This window comes from Pecten maximus, chromosome 15 (genome assembly GCF_902652985.1).
Source record: "Pecten maximus chromosome 15, xPecMax1.1, whole genome shotgun sequence".
Lineage (NCBI taxonomy): Eukaryota > Metazoa > Mollusca > Bivalvia > Pectinida > Pectinidae > Pecten > Pecten maximus.
In genome coordinates, this window is record NC_047029.1 from 30,937,457 (window position 1) to 30,959,916 (window position 22,460).

Here is a 22,460-nt window from a genome sequence, read left to right on the forward strand (position 1 = left end):
AGTATTCCACATGTGTATCCCGTGTGACCAGTCCTTCCATTAGTAAAAACATACATTTGCAGACCTGCTGACTTTGACCCTGACCTTTGACCTACTTTTTAAAAATCTGAAATTCAACCCTCTTGACATGATGTTGTCTTCTGATAACTCTTGTTTACATGAACATAATAATAGATGATAATAATTTGAAGTTTTATAAACCGCTATATATAGCAACAAAGCCGTCACACAATCATTATCCGTGGTTATTCGGCGAATAGTCATCAGCCGTTGTCTTTCTCAACTCATTGGCAAGCATACAGTCGAAGCTGCCATTTCGGCCCCTAACAACTTATAAATGACATTTCTGGGACTGACCTATTATGTACTCATTTACAGCTGAGTTTACTGGAACATAACGAAGTAAAGTATCCTGTTCAAGGATATACAACACCCCTGCTGGGACTTGAACTAGCGAATCTTTGACCACGAAGCCCTTCGTCATGCAAATGATAAAATGCAGCCACTTCTAACGCTACAATATATTTCAATTGTTAATTCAGTCAAGGTTAAGATGTTGATATCGTATACAATATGTATGATGCATAGTAATAATTGCGAAATGAAATAAAATCTTACATTAATCACTCTTGTTGGCCTGGATGGAAGCGCGTGAAGTGTTATATTGTGGGAGGAGCTAGAGTGCCAAAATTTAATCCATACGGTCGGGCAGAAGATCCTTATGCCCTTTGATGCCTGATCGGGAAATCAAACCCCAACATACTAATTCAAAAGCCTGTCAAAACCATTAGCTGTGAGATGCATAGATAGTTAGCCATCAGCGTGGTAATCGTTTATAAATTATGAATTATATGTTGTCAAAACAAATGTGATGAGCGAAGGATTATAATTTTAGTATTCCACAAAGCATCTGCTGCTTCGCCATTAATAACATCCGGGATTTTGGTGAATTTTGATTCTGTACGTAATGTAAAGATGAAAAAGCAGAAGTTTAAAACAATTCTTATCTGAATTATAAAAAAATGAATTGTTCAGCAAACATCAGTATTTGTTATTCTGTGTTTTAAGATTACGTCATTAACGTAAAATTCCAACCAATCAACTCACCTTTAACATCCAAAAACTGCTTGTCACAAACACACTGCTGATTCATAAAAATGACAAGAAGAAGTGTTATCGAAGGTGGTGAATGTCAGGTCCTAAAAATGTACCCTGTTAGTTAACACGAAATAACGCACTGTCATCAAAATGGTTAAATAAATGTTCCAAGAGGGATTTATGAAATTTAGCAGTTAGATAAAAAGAAGTTAAATACACTATTCTTTAACTTTAACATCGTGAATCCTAATGAATTGGGGGCAGATAGTATACTGCACGCTACATTCTCGGTTCAGACTAGGATGGTAAATGCCGACGTTTTCTAATTATGGTCTCGTAATAGGTACTTCAATAACACCTATAGTGACGTCGAGATCCTCTGTGGTGCGAGTCTATTCTTGTCTCTGTCGTGGTGGTATTGTCGTAAATTATATAAGTAAATCGTTCATTGAACTTAAGCCTTTGCTTTTAATTGCATTTATAAGCCTACGCAAATCTTTACATACGTTAGGATCTTGTGCCATTACGATTCCCTATTTAATAGGTCTAGATAGCAACAAAACAAAGGCAATCATACCACGCACTTCAATAATTACTATTATATCCATTTATATACATTCACATCAGCCTTAATAAAATTATTTTCGATCTCTATAGATTGCTATGATAGTCTATAGCTGTCCTTAACCATCGGCTTATCCAAAAAAATGACGTGGTATCCTTGTAAGATGCACATTATGTCTAGCCACTAGTCCGACGATATATTTATAAATATCTATTTAATTGGCTATCATACATGTATATACATGAATGCCCATACATATACAGTTTTGCGTTCATTTGTTTTACAGCTTATGCGAAACATGTTATATAACGAGTATTATTCGCTCTTGTTGGTCGGGGGGGGGGGGGGGGGGGGGGTAGGGGGGGGGGGGAGGAAAATACCCTAAGAATACCAACCCACGTGGACTGGCAGATGACTTCATACCTTTTCACATCTGACTTGGAAATTGAGACCCGGTAGCATTTGAAGAATGCGATATCAACTCACTTCGACGACGTGAACTTATTATCATGTTTCATATGTGCTATTGTTGAATATTTCAAAACTTTAAATACAAAAACTGCCTGTGCTGTACCACGGAAGACCTGCTCACCTTCGTTATGGAATGCCCCGTCATCAATTTCTATTTCCGTAGTCTATAAATAGCTTTAAACTAGCGGCAAACTTCTTTCACGAATACAAGTTATTCGCAAAACTGAAATTAAGATTTATCATTATCAGTCCAATTTCTAAACAAATACTTTTAAACATTATGTATATAACTTAAATTCGAGTATCAAATTAAATAAATGAACTTACATAAGCCTTATTAAAAACGTCAGTTAAAACTGGTGATTCACATAACTGGTATTGTTTTCATAACTATCCTAGAATGAATATATATTTGAATTTTCACAAAGTGTCTTCAATTGGTTTCATAGCAACAAACTAGGTAAAGAAAATTCACATTTGATAAAACCTGATCGGGCTGGAAAGTCTCATCATTCCTTTGTAGTAAGCTGCTTTCAGTTTTCTAATATGCAAGGTCTATGGGGATTCTACCTTATATGCAACTGCCTTTTCTTCTTACCGTGTAACATCGACTTGTATACCAGATGGAAAATATTTCAAATATTTCTTTAAGCGACAGTATTCCATTTTGGTTTGAAATATAATCAACAAAGGCAGGTGATCTTTGTAAATGGAAAGGCCAAGATGGTCGTTATTTATAAAATACAAAAATATAAAATGTAAGACTTTAAATCTTTGTATATTCCTATAGCTTATTTGACAACTATTTTTTGTTTTAAATTAACTTTAATTTTTAGTTAATTACAGTTTCTGAATATCTATGAGTCAGAAAATTTTGACAATTCTAATTGAATTGATCGTAAAAATATTACCGAACAATGATGATGATTTATGTTATATCTTACTTGCAGACCACAAAAGCAAACATGTCAACAAGTCAGGATGAACCTGATGTTGGCGTGAGAGAGACTATCGCCATCCAGGAATGGAAAGACACTATTACCGACCGAGGACCTGAAACCACATCGAGTGTTCCTATCGGGAATCACGTGACACCTAATGCTTGGAATCACGTAAATGGTGTTGATTTATCTCAGTCATTCGAGTCTGATGACGTCAGTAATCCAAAAGAAGTGTCGGACTATATGGAAGAAGCTTACACTGAAATTCTAGATTCATTTGCCCCAGCGAATGACACCCTTAGCGATATTGAATATTCAGAGACGGAAAAGACAAGCGATGACAAGGAATATCGTTGGTCGAAATTACCCAATGCGAATCAATCTATGAATAACGAAGCGTGCGTCGTTGACGTTACTTCTTGTTCTGAAGGTTCCAGATATCCTTTATCAAATGGGCATTCCGAAAATAGACCTTGGTCAGTGAGTGAGGGTAGTGACTTATCAACAGGGGCTAGTACACTAGACAGTCCCAACCCCTCAACATCTAGTAATGCTCTTCTCTTCACTTCACATAACAGTGGTCGGGACGAAAACGACAATAGCCAAGTGGTGAAGCCCGAAACTCCTATTTGTAATAACCTCACTGGCGATTGGGACGAGATTTTTGCCATTTGTGATACATTTAATCGAGATTTTAGAACGGACCCTACCAGCTGATAAGAAAGAGATATCAATGGTGACTTAGGCGACAATATGATAATTAACATGAAGTGTAGTAACAATATATTTAAGGCCAAGAAACTGGCATCTGTCAAAAGAGGTCTTCCGCCTCACTATATGAATACTGGTATACTGGCGTTCGTGGGATATTCCTTATTGGATATAACCTCAATGAATGACTTCAGAAACAGTCTTGCTCTGACAAACAGTGACTCCCCTGATTCACACACCCACCAGTAAAGATGGCAAACAGTACCTACTAATTCACCAACCGCCAGTAAAGATGGCAAACAGTACCTACTAATTCACCAACCTGCCAGTAAAGAGTTGAAGACAAATGAATGCATTGGTAAATTGAGCGGTACTGAAAGGCAGCGTGAAGATACATCAACAAAAACATTGTTCGACCATCAAAGTTGCAAATTTTATTTAATATCTACTTCATTGTTATCCATGTCCGTAGTCTGCTTCGGTATCAATCTGATACGAATCGGAAAGCAGTTGTTGTGTCTACACATTTGGGACAACAGTAGTACTTGACAAAAATGTATCCCTGAATTTAAAATGCATATCCAGCTCCTATGAGCGGTATTTCAGGTAGTTGATGCACTCTTTACGTGAACAACGTCACCTTTTCTTATGGTGTATTGTGTTTCTGCCCTGTCGACCGTTTGATCTAGTAGATCTCGTGGCAGATCTCCAGGCAGGTTAATCGACAATCAGATATTTCATCAGAATTTAAATATGGTGCGTTCTGATCTTGCTTTAACTCTTCTTCAGATAGGCCTAGGAGCAAACCACAGCGCAATTTAATGTATTTGTTTAATGTTGGGTGGTCGTAAAATAGAATTCACCATGTCTATTGGAGGGAAGATAACTCTAGTAGAAAGCAAGGACTCGTAAACTAGTATGAATGACTGTTGACTACCGAAGTAAAACATGAGAGGGGTGAAAGACAGATTGAGAATGTATTAATATCTTATGCAGGGACACACTAGATAACACACACATTGAAAATTAACATTCTTTATTGTTCTTATTATTATGCGTTGGTGATTTTTCAGTATTCTTAAATAATAAGAAGCAACAGTATGTGTAGACTGGCCACCAGTCCCTAAGTTTTTTGTTAGCTCCACTAAATTTTAATACTAGATTATCTCCCCCTAGTTTGAAATTTAAGATCAGACATATCCTAGTGACCAAAATCATAAAGGTCAATTTTATATATAATTTTAATATTCTAGTCTAGAGACAGGGAGTCAGTCTACAGCATGTGATACAGTGACACTTTTTCCTAGATGATAACTGATGTTTACTATCTAAGTTTAACTCTTAGTTTCGCTTAAAGCGCATGATTATGACACTCCAGATCTGTATTGATATTTAGGATAGTTTGTAACGCGTCATCGTCATAATTGTAGTATTAGTTTGTACAACGCGTCATCGTTATAAACTGATATTTTGAATGAGCGAATTATTATTGATAGCTTAAATTTGCAGTAAGATATTTAACTGACATGAGAGTTATTTTCTACATGCAAAACGATGGTTTTTAACTTAAATATTCAAAATTAACTCGCCGGGACGAAGTCCAGAGGGGCTAATGAGCACATGCCCCCAGCGTCGGCGTCCGTAGACAGCTAGGTCATAGTAAGCTTTGTTGTCTTCTGACAACTCTTGTTTTTAAACAGTTGGAGATTATATAATTACATTGAAGTGGTCCTGCCTTTTCATATATAGCCATAGTAAGTCATGAACGGATGAACAAGAAATCCCAAGAAAAGACAGCAATAGAACAAATTTATATCCGATACTGAAATACTGTACATGTAAAACGGTTTCATTCTACATGATCATTTCCTTGATTTGCACGTGCGACTAGCCCGGAAACTCGACTGCATCACCGACAACTCCGTTCTTCTAGGACCCTCTAATGATGTTAGCGTGTGGAAAGTAACTTTCGTTTCACCAATTTTTCTGACTATAGTAAGAACCATTGCCATCTGCAAGGTTGGTATAGTTGGCGTAGAAGCAAATGATTTTCTTTAAATACTAACCAGGTGCAGACGCCGGCAGTAGTCCGTGTGATAGCACAGGTAGAATACAAAATTCCGTATTGATCATTTGTATCCGTCAAAACCGCATTACGAGTGAGGAAATTGCACATAGTTTCGTATTATAGATTATACTTGTCTTTCTATCATTTTACTGCATTTTTTCATTATTTATTGTGTCCATATTTAATAATATTTAATATGTGAATATGTAATGTATCAACATATTTAAGGAATATGTAATGTATCAACATATTAAAGGAATATGTAATGTATCAACATATTTAAGGAATATGTAATGTATCAACATAATAAAGGAATATGTAATGTATAGACATATTTAAGGAATATGTTATTTATCGACATATTTCAGGAATATGAAACTTAGCATCATATCTTGAATATATATTTATGTATCATTGAATGTATTTATTGTATAGATTTGAGGTTTTTAAGACCAATTGTAATTTATTTTTACAGAAATAGCATGCGTTTTCAAAACGGCATTGTATATATGTAAATAGTAGAAATTATGCTGAATTTAATTGCAATTTTTTCATAACTTCTAAAGTAATCATTAACATCGATGAAACAAGTTTATGTATCGATATCTTAAATTTTGTAATTAAATGTGTGAATGATACAAATTTCATATACAGATTTTATAACGCAAATTTGCCAACGTAATTACCATGTAAAATCATATCTGCCATCTCATGGAATGTGATAATTGGAAACCTTTTGTTTGTTTTACAAATCATTCAAACATATCATTAACTGGAAGGAATCTGGTACATATTTTTCAATTAATACCCTTGAATGAATAGAATGAAGGTTACGTGATGAGGTACGTTATAGTTTTAACACATTTACCAAATTGTATGAGAACGCTACTGTAAACCGTTTCATTTTCGCCAATATAATTTCTCACTGAACATTGGACGAACAGTAAGTAAGAAAGTCATCGAACGGCAAATTCTGCAAACTGTGTTTCCGAAACCCACAGCGCGACAATTTGGCGTGGCGAAAATATTTCGGTATCAGTATTGAAACAGATGGCAGCAGTAGTGAGGTCTCCTGTACATATATATCTACAATCACCTTAAATTATTAAAATAAATAATGAGTCAAAATGGTTTGAGTTTTTCTTTATTTCAAATATCGACTTCATAAAATATACATGTGTGTATAACGAATAATAAATGTTATCTCTATTGTGAACCTGTTTTACAAGCTATTTCATATTTGTATCACATAAATCAAAATACAATGATGACGTATTTTATTTCTATTATAACGATATGTAAAATAGTGGCTACATTCAAAAAAGCAACTAATTTCCTATGAACACACAGCCCTAAATACATACGGAATGTTAAAAATATGAGTCAGTGAGGCCAACTCAACGGCAGAATTGTATATAGATATCAGCATAAAAATTCTTAATTCTGAAATATTTTCTTTTAAAAAATGAGCATTTGATTCAATTATCTGAAGCACATATTGTTGTGTTCGTGAAGTGAAGTGAAGTTCCAAGATTTTTACTTGAGGTAATTTCAAAAGTCAAGGAATACCACAAATGCGTACTCTCATCAGACAAGGTGAACAGCTATTTATACGTTTTACTGATACCACATCACACGAATGAAGTTCCAAGTTAAATGTTCATCAATTCATTGTATATTAAAATCTAAATCAGTAATACACTTTATCTAATTGCAATATTGGACTAAATACCGTTCCGGTAAAATTCCTAAAGTGCATCGAAATGGAAAGAGAAAATATTCATTTTATTATTTACATTGTCTCAAGGGCAGATCATTTTAATTGACATCGTGCGAGACTGCCCACAGCAGATTTGATTACAGGATATCAAACACTGTACAATATTGATAAATTAGCTTGACCTGAACATCATAGGAAGTGTTATTGTGGCTATGCCTTCCAATGTTGATTTAAAAGCGTGAAGAATTACCAACCAAATATCAGCAAATGAGCCTTATTACATGTTAATGTGATGAAAAGTCTTAGTTTAATACAAATAACAATATTTAAAATCGTATCTGTGATAAAATGAATATATATTCGATTTCTGCTATTTTATAACAAAAAACATCAAAATTGCATTGCACGTCATTATAAACAATATAAATATAGAACAAAGTAAACATTATCAAAACAACCGTTTCTAAAATAGCAAAAACAAACAACCTACATCACTAACAAAATAAATTATCGAAAACAACATTCAATATCTGCCATTGTGACAGTGTGGTTTAGATAATGGCCATTATGTGAAGCTAAACCTACGAAACTCACAGGACACAGCGACAAAGACAGGGTATACCGACAAAGACAGGGCACACCGACAAAGACAGGACATACCGATAAAGACAGGGCATACCGACAAAGACAGGGCACACCGACAAAGACAGAGCACACCGACAAAGACAGGGAATATCGACAAAGACAGGGCATACCGACAAAGACAGGGCACACCGACAAAGACAGTACATACCAACAAAGACAGAGCACACCGACAAAGACAGGGCTTACATACAAAGACCGGACATACCGACAAAGACAGGGCACACCGACAAAGACAGAGCACACAGACAAAGCCAGTGCATATCGACAAAGACCAGACACACCGACAAAGACAGAGCACACCGACAAAGACAGGGCATACCGACAAAGACAGGGCATACCGACAAAGACAGGGCATACCGACAAAGACCGGACACATCGACAAAGACCAGACACACCGACAAAGACAGGGCACACCGACAAAGACAGGGCACACCGACAAAGACAGGACATACCGACAAAGACAGGGCATACCGACAAAGACAGGGCATACCGACAAAGACCGGACACATCGACAAAGACCAGACACACCGACAAAGACAGGGCATACCGACAATGACAGGGCACACCGACAAAGACAGGGCTTACATACAAAGACAGGGCACTGGGTAATGGAAACTCATAAAGCCAAACAAAAAAAGATGTCTAATGACAAGGAAATCCACCAAGAGCCACGCAAACAACAATATACTGTAAAAAGGTAAGTTTTTGTCTGATCACCAATCTCTCTAGTCTACAGAAATTACATGTTTTACTTACATCCAGAAATATAAAACATCACAAGCAACTCACTACCTCCTCACGAACTCAAGTCGCCGTAGTGGTTATCTAAGCATTTAATATAAGCTGGACTAAAGTTGTACTAGGTAAATTAACAAATGACTGCCGGTTTTCCAAACGTTTTACTGTGTGAAATATATTTTCTGGAAAGAAAAGAAGAAGGACGATGACTCTCCTTTACAACAGATAATTCGCTATATATAATGAATACTAACTGATAATTAAATTGATAATTATCAGTGATCTGATCACAAAAACGTTTGACGCTTATGTTCATATCATAACTGTGCTTTATTCTGTCTTAGACACCATTGTCAATCAATGACGATTGTAGTTCGGACGAATTGTATTATAGTTACACATATAACAGAATAGTTCGCAGCATTACCCTGAAATCGTCATAAGATGGTCACGATAAAATGGTTTGCGGGGGAAAATAGTTTCAATAAAGAATGGTTTTTCAAACAAGCCATGAACATAGAGTAACTGTATATATTGTCAAATCGAATATATACGCCACACTAGGACTACAGGTAAAAAGCACATTGAAGACAAAGTCATATTAAAAATAATGCCTTGTCAACATACTCGATGAAATCCTTGCTAAATATATATGGCAATTAAACAAAGTACCCTAATACAAAAATGTGTAAAAGCGTATTTGGTAAATGTACCAGTCCACAAAAATAGAGGGTACGTTATGAAATACAATATTTCCATCGTTGGTTTTCATTCTTTTAAAGTGGCGAATGTATAAAAAAAAATCTGAGGGATACAAATAAAAAAAATTAATATTTATGACACAACATTAGGAAATACATTTACAAATATTTGTTTGCTTTTGTTTAACGTCCAGGGTCATTTAAGAACGTGTCCGGTTTTGGGGGTGGAGGAAAGCCGGAGTACCCGGAGAAAAAAAACATCAGCCTACGGTCAGTACCTGGCACCTGCCCCACGAAGGTTTCGAACTCGCAACCCAGAGGTGGAGGGCTAGTGAAAAAGTGTCGGGACACCTTAACCACTCAGCCACCGCATCCCCTTTTACAAATACACAAGAAGGTCGAACTGTTGAGCCCTTAATTTACTTAAGATTTACTAGTGTAATTGTCAACAGAAATAGACGGACACTTTCTTATAAATTTATGAATCATGTACCTGCTTCTTTTCAACTAAACAACGACGTCTATATAAAAGCCTACGGGATGCACAAATGTCGAAATGTACCGCGCAACCCACTGAAAACAACAACGACATATGTAGGCGGAATTATTTAGATTTTAAATTTACCAGTCTATGTTCACATCAATAGAATGATTCCTCCTGAAATACATCAAATTAATTATTCACAACCACACGTGTAGGAAACCAACAAATTCTTATCACAACAGACCGATTTATTCTAAAATACATTAAAATTAGTATTGTGCTTCATTTGTGTGATAAAATTAACAATGGCACAATTGTACTAAAGAAAAATATGACACACCATTCTGAACTACAAGAACAACCAAGCATGCATGTAAACCTATCTAGCATAAAAAAGTTAATGGCGGTAAAAACAGAAACAAAATGCAAACAAAGACGACTCCACCTGCCATCCATATTGACCTGATCTCTCCTTTACTTCTTTCTCCCCTTGGATGCTCCCCGTCCTTTTTTACCTCCTGGACCTGCTGTTTCTTCTGCTTTTCTCTTTGTTCCTCTTCCACGTCCTTTGGCAGGAACCTCATCAACCTCCATTTCGTCCTCGTCGTCCTCTTCAACAACTTTTGCCTTCCCTCTTCCTCTACCTTTGGGTGCTGGTTTTGGTGCCGGTGCTGCCTTTCCTCTACCTTTGGGTGCTGGTTTTGGTGCCGGTGCTGCCTTTCCTCTACCTTTGGGTGCTGGTTTTGGTGCCGGTGCTGCCTTTCCTTTACCACGTCCTTTGGCCGCTGCTTTCTTAACTGGAGCTGGTTCATCTTCCTCCTCATCATCGTCATCTTCAGCCTTTTTACCCTTTCCCTTCCCTTTGCCACCTGCACTGGACCCTGCGTTGGCATCATCTTCAGCTTAAGAAACAAGAAAATGAAAAATGAAGAGGCAAGAACTTCTTGTCCCTATGTATGAAGCCTTACATATGTGTATTGATTAATTCAATTACAAAATAATTTATTGATGGTCATTATTTGGATATGTTCCGCTTTATGTTTATACTAATCAGCATAAGCGGATTGCTTCTATGAAACAGGTCTTCTGACAAACCCAGTCTTATTCTCCTAGTGCGTTTTAAGGGTGACTTTGTAAATCTGTTGTTTTTTGTACAAAGATTGTCCTCTTTTTATTGTAAGTTGGAATTACGATTTCGTAGACAAGACTGTTTGTCTTTGAAATATAAGGGTACACAAAACTATTTCGAAAACGTAAACATCTTGATATTTTGTAAATCTTATTTAGTCATTGTTAAAATCTGGATATTATTCAAATATCATTTTTTACAAAGTCAACGAAAAATAGAATACAACATGGCATATTGACAAATATCATAATGAAAAACACTTAAGACACAAAGAAAACACTGGCAACAAACCACATTTATACCTTTCCTGTCACTTGGGTTAGGGTTAGGGTTAGTGCTATTAGGGTTAGGGTATTAATACATACCTTTCTTTTCCTTCGGTACATAGGGTTTGTATTTAGCCAGTACGGCGTTCCATCCACCCCCTGTCTTCCAGAACGTCCAGTGGTATCCGTTTGTATATATAGCATACTTTACAGCTGCCAGCAGTCTGTCATTTACCTCGTCATCAGTGGGCGGCTTCAGATTCACCACCTGCAATAAAAAGAGTATCAACATTTATCATACCATAAAACATGGAAACCAAACACAACTGTTTTATAGAATAGCTAGTTCAGAAAGGCTTCGATATAATCTTCCATCAATTCCACTCCTGTCTGATTTATAGAATCTAGTCAATAGAGAATACGATGTAGTCTAGATCATATGTCTGGACTGTTCTATAGAACCTAGTTTATAGGGACTGCAATCCAGACTAGAAATACTCCACACGTATTGTGTCTGTGTTAACTAGCTTAGTGCTTCTTCACACACAACTTGGGTGTTTTATAGAATCTAGTTGAAAGAGAAAATGATGCAGTTCAGAGCTACTTCACACACAACTTGGATATTTTATATAATCTAGCTGTGAGAGAATTTGATGCAATCTAGAGTTATTTCACAAACAACTTAGATATTTCCAAGAACTAGTTGGGAGAAATTATGATGCAGTCTTTGAGCTATTTCACACACAACTTGGATGTTTACAAAATAAGATGAGAGAAATTATGATGCAGTCTAGAGATATTTCAAACACAACTTGAATATTTCAAAGACGCAATTTAGAGATGATTTGATAGAGTATAGAGATAGTTTACACACAACATGGATGTATCATAGAATCTAGTAGAGAGAGACCATGATGCAGTGTAGTGCTAATTCACATGCAACTTGGATGTTGTATAGAACTAGCTGAAAGAGAAATTGATGCAGTCTAAAGTTATTTCATACACAACTTGAATATTTTAAAGACCTAATTTAGAGACGATTTGATGCAGTCTTGAGCTAATTCACAGACAACTTGGATGTTTTATAGAACAAGCTGAGAGAATTTGATACAGTCTAGAGCTATTTCACACACAACTAGGATGGTATTTTTAACGTGTTGAGAGAGAATGAATTTGATACTGTCTAGAGCTATTTCACACAAAACTTGGATGTTTTAAAGAACTAGTTGAGAGAAATTATGATGCAGCCTTGAGCTAATTCACAGACAACATGGATGTTAATAGAACGAAGCTGAGAGAGAATTTGAAACAGTCTAGAGCTATTTCACACACAACTTGGATGTTTAATAGAACAAGCCGAGAGAGAATCTGAAACAGTCTAGAGCTATTTCACACACAACTTGGATGTTTTATCGAACAAGCTGAGAGAGAATTTGAAACAGTCTAACTTGGATGTTTTTTTAAATGAGTCGAGAGAGAAATTGATGCAGTCTAGAGCTACTTCACACACAACGTAGATGTTTTGAAGAACTAGTTGAAAGATTATGATGCAGTCTTGAGCACTTAATTCACAGACAACTTGGATGTTTTATTGAATCTAGCTGAGAGAGACTATGATGCAGTCTAGAGTTATTTCATACATAACTTGGATGTTTTATAAAAACTAGGTGAGAGAGGCTAGGACCAAGTCTAGAGCCACTTTACACACAATTTATCTTTTTCATAGAATCTAGTTGAGAGAGACTATAATTGATGCATTTTGACTCACCTTAAACCAGTCCTGGTATGTCTTGGCGTCATTGATTTTCTGAACAGATGTCTTCATATTTGCCACCATCTCATCAGTCGGGAACCCCATATTGTCATCATACCTCTTTTTCATAGCATCCCGACTCATTCCCTTCGGCATAGCGATTTCAAGGAACAGGACCTATGGTCAAAAGGTAAACTATAAACAACATCATTACAAAAACAATACAGAAGACTTAGTCCTGCTATATTTACTCTCATTAAAGATACAATATACAGTACTTAAAATTAGATATTGGGCTAACATTGTCATCTTATATAATTTATCTGTGTCTGCTTGCTGAATTACTGCCAAATTTTGACAAGGTGATGTTCCATGAAATTTAATCTCTGCGAACAAGTCCCAAACAGAAAATCAACAAAATATTAGCTTCTCAGACTTTATCAGCTATATACAGCATACTCTGACTTCTGCTAACATGTGCTATATCATATGATAAAAACTGATATATTAACTTCAATCTTAAATGGATACAGCACAAATCAATACGTTAATTAGTACAGGTTCAACTCCATTTTAAAAGCATTAGTTGTACATGTCACGATTTATTTCCTCCACAAACACATAAATGTCTTCAAATGGTAGAGTACTCTCGCTAAACACACAATTTAAACGATACATATCTAAATAAAAATCGAAATAATGAGTTGTGTACCTGGAAAGCCAATAGTTTCCGGCTGACTTGTGTTCTGGAAAAAGTTTCTGGAACTCGGACTTTCTTGTCTGTGTCTAGGAATCCAAGTCGGGAGTCTTCCTTTACATACCACATCACGTGACGTTTCCAGCTCTCTGATAGGTATGCATCTGCAGCTCCTTCCCACCTGTGTTGACAGAAATTGGGGCTGATCAAATATTTACAGTAGAAAAATTCAGGGACTATTTAAATCTGTATGCGCCCTATTAAGTATAAAATTTTGAAACACAAAAGCTCATAATGATATAAATGTCTTTATATAAAAAATGATGTCATATACTAAATTTAATGGATAAAACAAGACTGTAGCAGAATTACTGTGGAGCTAACTGTTATGTTGAAACACACAATGCTGACTAACCCCATGGCCTTGGGTACGTATTACTAGGTATAAACGATTTCTAACAGAACTGTAGTCAAAATCTAAGCCAGGAACTATAAAATTACCTGTACTTGGAGGAAGCTGTCAGAAGCATCAACCACTCCCCGATATGTGGACAGGCCTTCTTTGTTCTTTGCTCTTCATTGTCAATAAACACCTGCAATTGTAATGACAAATGGAAATTAAACACCAACTGTGCACTGCTTCCTATTCAATAGAAATGCGGAATGCAAGCATTTAAAGGCAAGTTCAATAATGCATGTCAGACCTTCATGCTGAGTTTGGTTGATGATTATGATATCAAATTCACACAACATACTCAGGTCGTGTATCTTAAACTTAAAGACATTTCATGTTCTTGAACGTGAAGATTTTAACTAATGCAAAGAAACTGGAAGACAACATGTTTTGTTTCTTCAACTTATATAGAAGGTCCGTGGTAAAATATACTTTAGATAGTATTTATATCTGTAACATACCCGGGTAGTTATATCCAGCCATAAGCCCGTGTCTGACAATAAGCGCACCCATATCTATAGCAGTACAGTAAACTATTACAATTTATTCCGACATAGATGATCATGCTTCAATAAACCCATCTCTTACCTCTAATAAGTTAAGTTAATATGTTGTCCCCTGATCAGATACGACTAAGTAACGAAACTGGTCAGGTATTATACTAAATGAACGACATGGTTCCCTTCACAATACGGACAGCATGTAAGTGTCTTTTCCCAGTCAGTTTTTGTCCCTTGGGCTTATTTCAGGATAAATACTGTTTGTTCAAAAGTATGATTTACAACCTAAAACGTATAAAGCTAAGTATCAGGGTAAGTACCTTGAGTCTGGTGTCTATCTCTTTCTGCAGGGTTGGGTAGGTATCCAAGGCCCAGAGCATCAGCCTATGGAGAGCGAAGTACCCATTCAGAGCATTGTCGCTGGTATGCTGAGTCCCCTTACTGAACTCCACCACCGTGGCACTCATCAGGTTTGGGATGACCTTCAGCACCATATCCTCGATTGGTGTCTTCTTGGGGTTACATTTCGGAAGTATGGCGGCACATTCTCTCAGAGTTGATTCGAACACCCCTTTTATCTTCGACCCATGGGGAGGATGTATAAACATGGGCAAAAAGAAGCTGATATCCTCACGCATCACACTCTTCACGTTCCCCGTTGCTTTCTTCATGCTTTCATAGGACTCAAGGGAAAATGCCTCACAAGGTGTGGTCAGGGACGGTCTGTGTTTTGGCCCAGAAACAATCAGACCATATCCAAATAACTCAGAATCGGTTTTCGGAGTTCCTTTATTAAAGACTTCCTTTGACATATAATCAATAATTTCATGAATTGGTTCTGCTTTCTTTGTTTTCGGATCGACTTTCTTCTTTGTCGCTGTTTCTGGTTTACCATGATCTAATGGCGGGAAGGGTTTCTTGTAAGTATGGCCACAATCTTCACATGAAAAATTCTTGGAGAGTTTTAAATTCACTTCCGTTGCATCTCGCATCCAGTAGCTGTCACCACTCTGGGTTTCGGCAAGGAAGGCAACTACATTGAGTAGAATTGTTTGAATTGTGTATCCAGGCGACCAGCCCACTGATTTCTGGTCTTTCCATTCCGTATGGATATCCGCAAAAGTCCGAGAAAATGTCCAGACAGACTTTTGTTCCTTTTTTACCAGGTTTTGTGGCTCCGCTATTGTACTGGAATCCGACTGGAACAAACTCAGCACTTGGGCTTTCGTAGGGGTAGTTCTCGGGAAAGAACAGTAAAAGATGGTAGATGATTTCATCATGTTTGAAATTACAGTGCCATTCTAACATATTGGATTCTAATGGACATGCCGACACATTTTCCACCGGTTCCTTTCTCAGTTCTGTCAAATCTTGCAACAGACGTTTAATGGCGCGCTTGGTTTGCTGGTTCTTCGACATGGTTACCAGAATTTGGGTATCAGTAAGAGTCACCTGTCTGAAACATGGCAGTTTATATTAATTAATTATTGATCAACATACACAGCATGTAGCATAATGTTTCAGTGGGCTAACTCTATTTGAATCAAACCAAAAGTTACAGCATCTGCTTTCATAATTCTACTTTCATAATGAACGATTCATATTGATATAATAACATTTTGTTCAAATAACCTCAAGCAAATATGATTCATTCACATAATCTAATAATTTGACAATATAATAAGGTTTTCTTTCGTCCCGTGTCTTTAGTCGCTCCTTCATCGTCATACAATAAAGGTCATCATTACCTTTATATACCGGTATTCAAGTAATACAGAATATTGAATGGTTTCTCGTTTAATATAAATATATATATATAATGCATCGAAATATTATGTCATACGATTGAAGTACAATGTATATGTTATATTAACGGGAAACCATCCATTTTTTTTTTTTTTTTTTTTTGCATTTTAAACATCAACTAGAAAATTCCAAACCTGAAAATATATAGACTAAACGTCTAACATATATGTTGGTAACTTCTGAATTCTACGTTGTGTCTGATCTTAGCTAGGTACATTATAGTAACACTTTATAGACCATTGATCAACTTCATTACAGATATATACTTTTTTTAACTTTCATACATATTTAGCTCAACGGTTAACAAATGAAATTGTAAAATGACGCAACTTGTGTCATCTGTCAATTAATGATGATATATTGAGGATATTGAATAGTTTCCCGCTTAATATAACATATATAACGTATGCACTCGTGAAAATATCGATATTCTGTCATATTCCTGAAATATGAGTTTTACTAAACGGGACACCATTCAATTTTCTTTTTGCATATTATTATGCATATATATCGTTCAAAAACGAAATACGCACTTGGCGTTAGCTATTCGTGCACAGATTCTCTGATAACAGCATATTGTGTTGATCAGTCCTTTCAAAATGGCGTCGTCAAGTTGACGTGGAATAACGTCACAAAGAGATGACGTCATAAATTATGTTACTGATTCCCGCACTTTTGGACACTATCAATTTTCCGGTGTATTTAATTTTGTTTTTAAGCATATAAAAAGCAATAAAAAGAAAATTGAATGGTTTCCCGTTTAATATAACATATGTTTCACTCGCATGACAGAATATTTCGATAGTTTTCACTCGTGCTTCGCACTCGTGAAAATTTCGATATTCTGTCATACTCGTGAAATATATGTTATATTAAACGGGAAACCATTTAATACGCTCTATCTCTTTCTCCCACATGGTGTTATATATCTTAAACCTGTTGAAGTTTATCTTTAACATTAGGAAGACGACGAGTAGACATAGAAGTTATAGCTTACTTATAAGAAAATACATATAGGTTCTACTGACAGCCAATCAATTTCATTATCAAACAAGGAAGAATATTTTTTAACTATTTTCACCTGAGTCAGCAAGTTACGTACAAACAAATAGATACATGTTTGTTTTACATGTGACTGGTTGGTACAGATACTAATCTGATAGCGATGATTCCAAGAACAGATCGGATTAGGGAGGTAAAGTCATCTAAATGATGAATATAGCTACATATACTCTAACTTGTGGGCTATAAATAGAACACCCCTACACCTACATGTAGGCCTAGTCAGTGACAGTCTAGGGGTCTAAAATCTGTGTAGATCGTCTACTGGACAATGTCACGAGCAGGCCAGTAGTTCCATGTGGTGTCACCACTTACCTCGTCACACTTGTCCTACTCTGGTCGGCTTCGCCTTATATATACACAGTCGGCACTTCTGTGGGCGGGCCGTCTGATCATGTTCTAAAACGAAACAAAACATGTCAAGACAAGCGATAAGAAATCAGCCCGGATAACGGATTGACTTAATCAATACGGACCATTGAGCTGTCCTGTTTAAATACCGAAATAATACATTAAAACATTTTTGTTGAAAATAGGTAATAATTTATTTTTACCGTCTTTGGGTGTATTGCGCATTAATATATAACAAGGAAATGTCGGCTATTTGATAAACCAACCCATCCGTAAGTACACTCCGTTAAAGAAATGAAGGGGGCGTGGCACATAGTGTACGGTTTGGGAATGAAGAGAGGTAACTCTAATATAAATATGGCATCTTACAGTGTAAACGGAATCGTGTAAGCGTCATAGCGATTTTCTTTTCATTGAAGTAATGTTGGTATTTCTACTGTCAGAGTTTAGCAGCGCATCTCTATGAATCTAAATATTGCAGCGAAAACTGCAGAACGGCGAACTAAAGTCCCGTATCCCTCGGTAGGTGTCTTCGGGGTAGAGTCGGACACCCGCCACATTACCCGAGTTTAGAGAAATTGAGTGGTTCGTCAATAAAACACTATTCAACACCATTGTACAGTTCCAGTATTTTACTCAGCAACATCAGCATTCAAATGACAGTCACAGTTTACGGAGTAACTCGCAACTTTCGCATAAGAATATCCAGTTAAAACTCCAACTTCCCCTCCGCTTTCGCCCTTTTTATACAGAAACTTATAATTAATAAGTGTTACACTGTATATCAAGAATACACATAATACTTAGAAAACCATGTAGTTCGTTATTAATTTTGAGACTTCCGACTCATTAGTATCACACACATACATTATTATTATACATAAACATAGTTACGTGAAAGAGACAATATACCCGGAGAGCATAATTAAGTGAATGGAATTCTTTTGGCTTTAGCCGCTTTAACATAGTTGGCCAGTTTTTCTAATGCTTTTGTGTTTCGTCCGTTAGGCCCTAAATAACTCTATCAATTTAAACATTCAAAAAGCAAAAGCTCCTAGTTATTCATCTTCGCTAGCCAAGGCTTCTGATTGCGTTACACTACACGAACCCTTGGCTAGCGAAGATGCTAGTTATTATGGCTTCGGCGATAGGAAAATTAATATAATTCATACGAAGTTAAGGTACCAAAACTGTTCTCTCAAATATGATTTATGTCGAGTAAACATGGTTGAAAATGCAGAATGCACTTGTGGTAACCCTTGTGAAAATGCCTTTCATTTTTTTCTTTATTTGTCCACATTATGTTATGCAAAGGCGTTTGCTTTTTCTTAGTCTTCAAAATTTAGATGTAGATATAAACCTAGAGTTACTTCTTTCTGGAAATACACAACTGCCCTTAGACATAAACAATTATTTTCAGAAATGTGCACAGGTTTATAAAAACCAGCAATATATTTAATAGTGTATCAAATTAATTTCTCCTGTACCTCCTTAGCTTTTGAATCTTCGGAGAACAATGTTACAAAAATATTTAAGTGATACTTTCACTCTCTATTTTTGGCAAATGTTGAACTTTAATTTGTAATTGTATGGGAGAGGACGTTAATACAATGATGTTATAACTGATGTCCGATCCTATTTGCTTTGATTAATGAAAATAAGATATGTTTCTACCACAATACCCTGTGTTATCATTACAGCTGTTGATTAACAATCTGTTTATACCACACGTGGTATAAACTCTGTACGCATTTCGATTGGCTAACACGGTGAACTTTGACCCAAGCTGCAATTGTTATTGACGTCATCAATAATCTAATGACGTCACATCACCGGGTCCCGGACGTCACCGGTACACTTTATTTGCATACGCGAAATTATACTTGGCCACGTTTCCCTTTGATTCAAGCCGATATTATTGTGGTAGAAACAGGTCACACGACTCGAAATTGTTGGATATGGAATTTATTTCACACTCGTAAGTTAAATTTTAAAAGTTGCAAAAAACACTCGCTAAAGCTCGTGTCTTTTGTAACTTTTAAAAAATAACTTACTTGAAATAAATTCCATATCCAACCACCACTCGTTGTGTAACCTCTATTTAAATCATCACTTCATCAAGAACTAAGGGGTATCATTTATCGATGTGTAAACACAAAGAAACCTATGGCAATCTAATTAAAATCAGACTTGTTGTTTCCATTCCTCTACGATACTCCACGATACACTGATAAGTGACGTCACTCACATATACTGTTAACATTGGAATAGGTGGTATCACTTGATATCACTTGGTCATTACTAAACGGGAATATATAGTTAAACACCAACCTGACCTTTCCATCATGTTTGCCGAAGATATGACGGAAATGCTCGAGTGTTGTTGTTGTTGTTGTTGTTGTTGTTGTTGTTGTTGTTGTTGTTGTTGTTTTGTTTGTTATGTGTAGATGATGATGATGATGATGATGATGATGATGGAAAAATAAAAATCATATACTAAGTCGTAGTAGTGCACTACGTTTAAACTAGTAGTGCACTATATTTAAACTGTACTAGCCACAGAGGTATTACATGTATATAATAAGCCATATCATTTGTAACGAACCCCTGTGTATTAGCTGTAATATACCTAATATACCACTTTTGGTTATATTAGATGGGCCGGGCCATTTATCCATGAAATTGTTTATCATTTAATTTGGGAAAGGGTACTAAAAGAAATTACTTACACTCGGCGGTCAGCTCACGATTTAAGTGTAGAAAAGGGTCGTTAATATTCAGCAACACTTGAGAATTTGTACGGTGTGTCATCTAAATGATGTCGAAAATGAACATAATTTTCTTCTAAAATGTCTATGCTATGCTGATATAATTTTTGAAAAGTTACTATTTCAAAAAAGCCAAGCATGTTTGATTTAAACATATTTTATTGCTTTAGGTCATCAAAAGTAACAGTGAAATCACCTTTTCAAACTTTTAAATATCACTAAAGCGACTAAGTAATCACTAAATGGGAATAAATAGTAAAAATCAGCAACACAAGCCGCTGTGATACAGTTCACGGGATATGTTATATATGATGAACATTGACCAGCTGAAAGTATGGAATAGCGCAATGTTAACAAATGTCAGCTGAGTCGAGTAAGATCACTCACTCTATCTAAAAACAATACTTTAAAACTTTCTTGTAAAACATTTTCTAATTATTTTTCAAAAAAAAATGTAAAATAGATTGTAAATGAAGGAGACTTCTACATTCTCTCCCTCCATTTCCCTCTAATTAGGGTTATTAGGGTTATTTAAGGACGTGCCAGGTTTTGGAGGTGGAGGAACGTCGGAGTACCCGGAGAAAAACCACCGGCCTACGGCCAGTACCTGGCAACTCCCCCACGTAGGTTTCGAACTCGCAAAGTAAAGTGCTTCAAACTGACTACGCAAATAAGACCGATTTTCTTTCAAAGTACACATTTTTTTAAATGAAACTTTATCAGAACCTGTAAAATGGATATACCAACGCAAAAAAAAAAACAAACAACGCAAACAAGAAATATCTTTAAAAAAGATAAACGGCATAGTTTTGATGCTGGTGGTTATAATGTAAAACTACTGGTGAAATAAATTAATGAACTACATTTTAATTAATAAATACGCAGTTTCAGCACGGATAACAAAATCATATCAGTTTGAATCATTTTTGGTGATAATAGGACTGCAAATGTGTCATTTGAATAGATGCATCCACTTATTCAGCTTGCATTCAATTTAAAAGGGACATCACGATAAACGTTGCAATTTTCACTGAATGTACTCGTTTTGTTCCTTTCCAGTTATGTTTCTGTGCTGTCCCAATGTTCACAGTCAATCCCAATGTCCAGCTTGACCACTCGATTTAGTTGGGAATCCCCCTCTTAATTTAGCGCGGAAATTATTTTTACATTATTACGTGACTGTTTTGAAATCGTGGCAACACAAACAGACGATAGTTTACAAGGCGATATCTATATTCCGTCTGGGTTAGTTGGATAACGATATTATACAGTGGTTTAAATGTTAAATAACACGTTCTGTATACATTACGGCACACATATTTACATATAGTATAGTGACAGTAGCGATGTACTGGTACACACTGTGTAAATATTACCGAGCTTGTGGAACTATTACAGAGTTTGTGTAAATATTACAGAGATTGTCATGACCTACTATCAAACAATCAAGCAGAATACGAGCGGCGTCTGTATTACTGCTGTTTTCATGTTTGAACTGTTACAATCTATTGTACTGCTTCCCAAGTTTAATT

At 36.1% G+C, this 22,460-nt stretch overlaps 2 protein-coding genes across 4 annotated transcripts in view; one reads left to right on the forward strand and one right to left on the reverse strand.

Moving 5' to 3' along the window:
• LOC117343442 (diuretic hormone receptor-like) overlaps positions 1–7,942 on the forward strand; it is a 143,074-nt gene extending 135,132 nt beyond the window's left edge. For all 3 annotated transcript variants that reach the window (XM_033905790.1, XM_033905788.1, XM_033905789.1), the window contains one exon: positions 3,085–7,942. In XM_033905790.1, the coding sequence (XP_033761681.1) occupies positions 3,085–3,792 (708 nt within the window). In that variant the 3' untranslated portion in view covers positions 3,793–7,942. The remainder of the gene's footprint in view (positions 1–3,084) is intronic.
• Positions 6,983–16,393, reverse strand: LOC117343441. The gene is given in 7 exon segments (XM_033905787.1): positions 6,983–11,044; positions 11,637–11,805; positions 13,306–13,467; positions 14,003–14,168; positions 14,489–14,580; positions 15,262–16,062; positions 16,064–16,393. Coding segments are annotated over 7 exon segments (2,115 nt in total). The 5' UTR covers positions 16,361–16,393; the 3' UTR covers positions 6,983–10,616.
• Between the last annotated feature and the right edge of the window lie 6,067 nt (positions 16,394–22,460).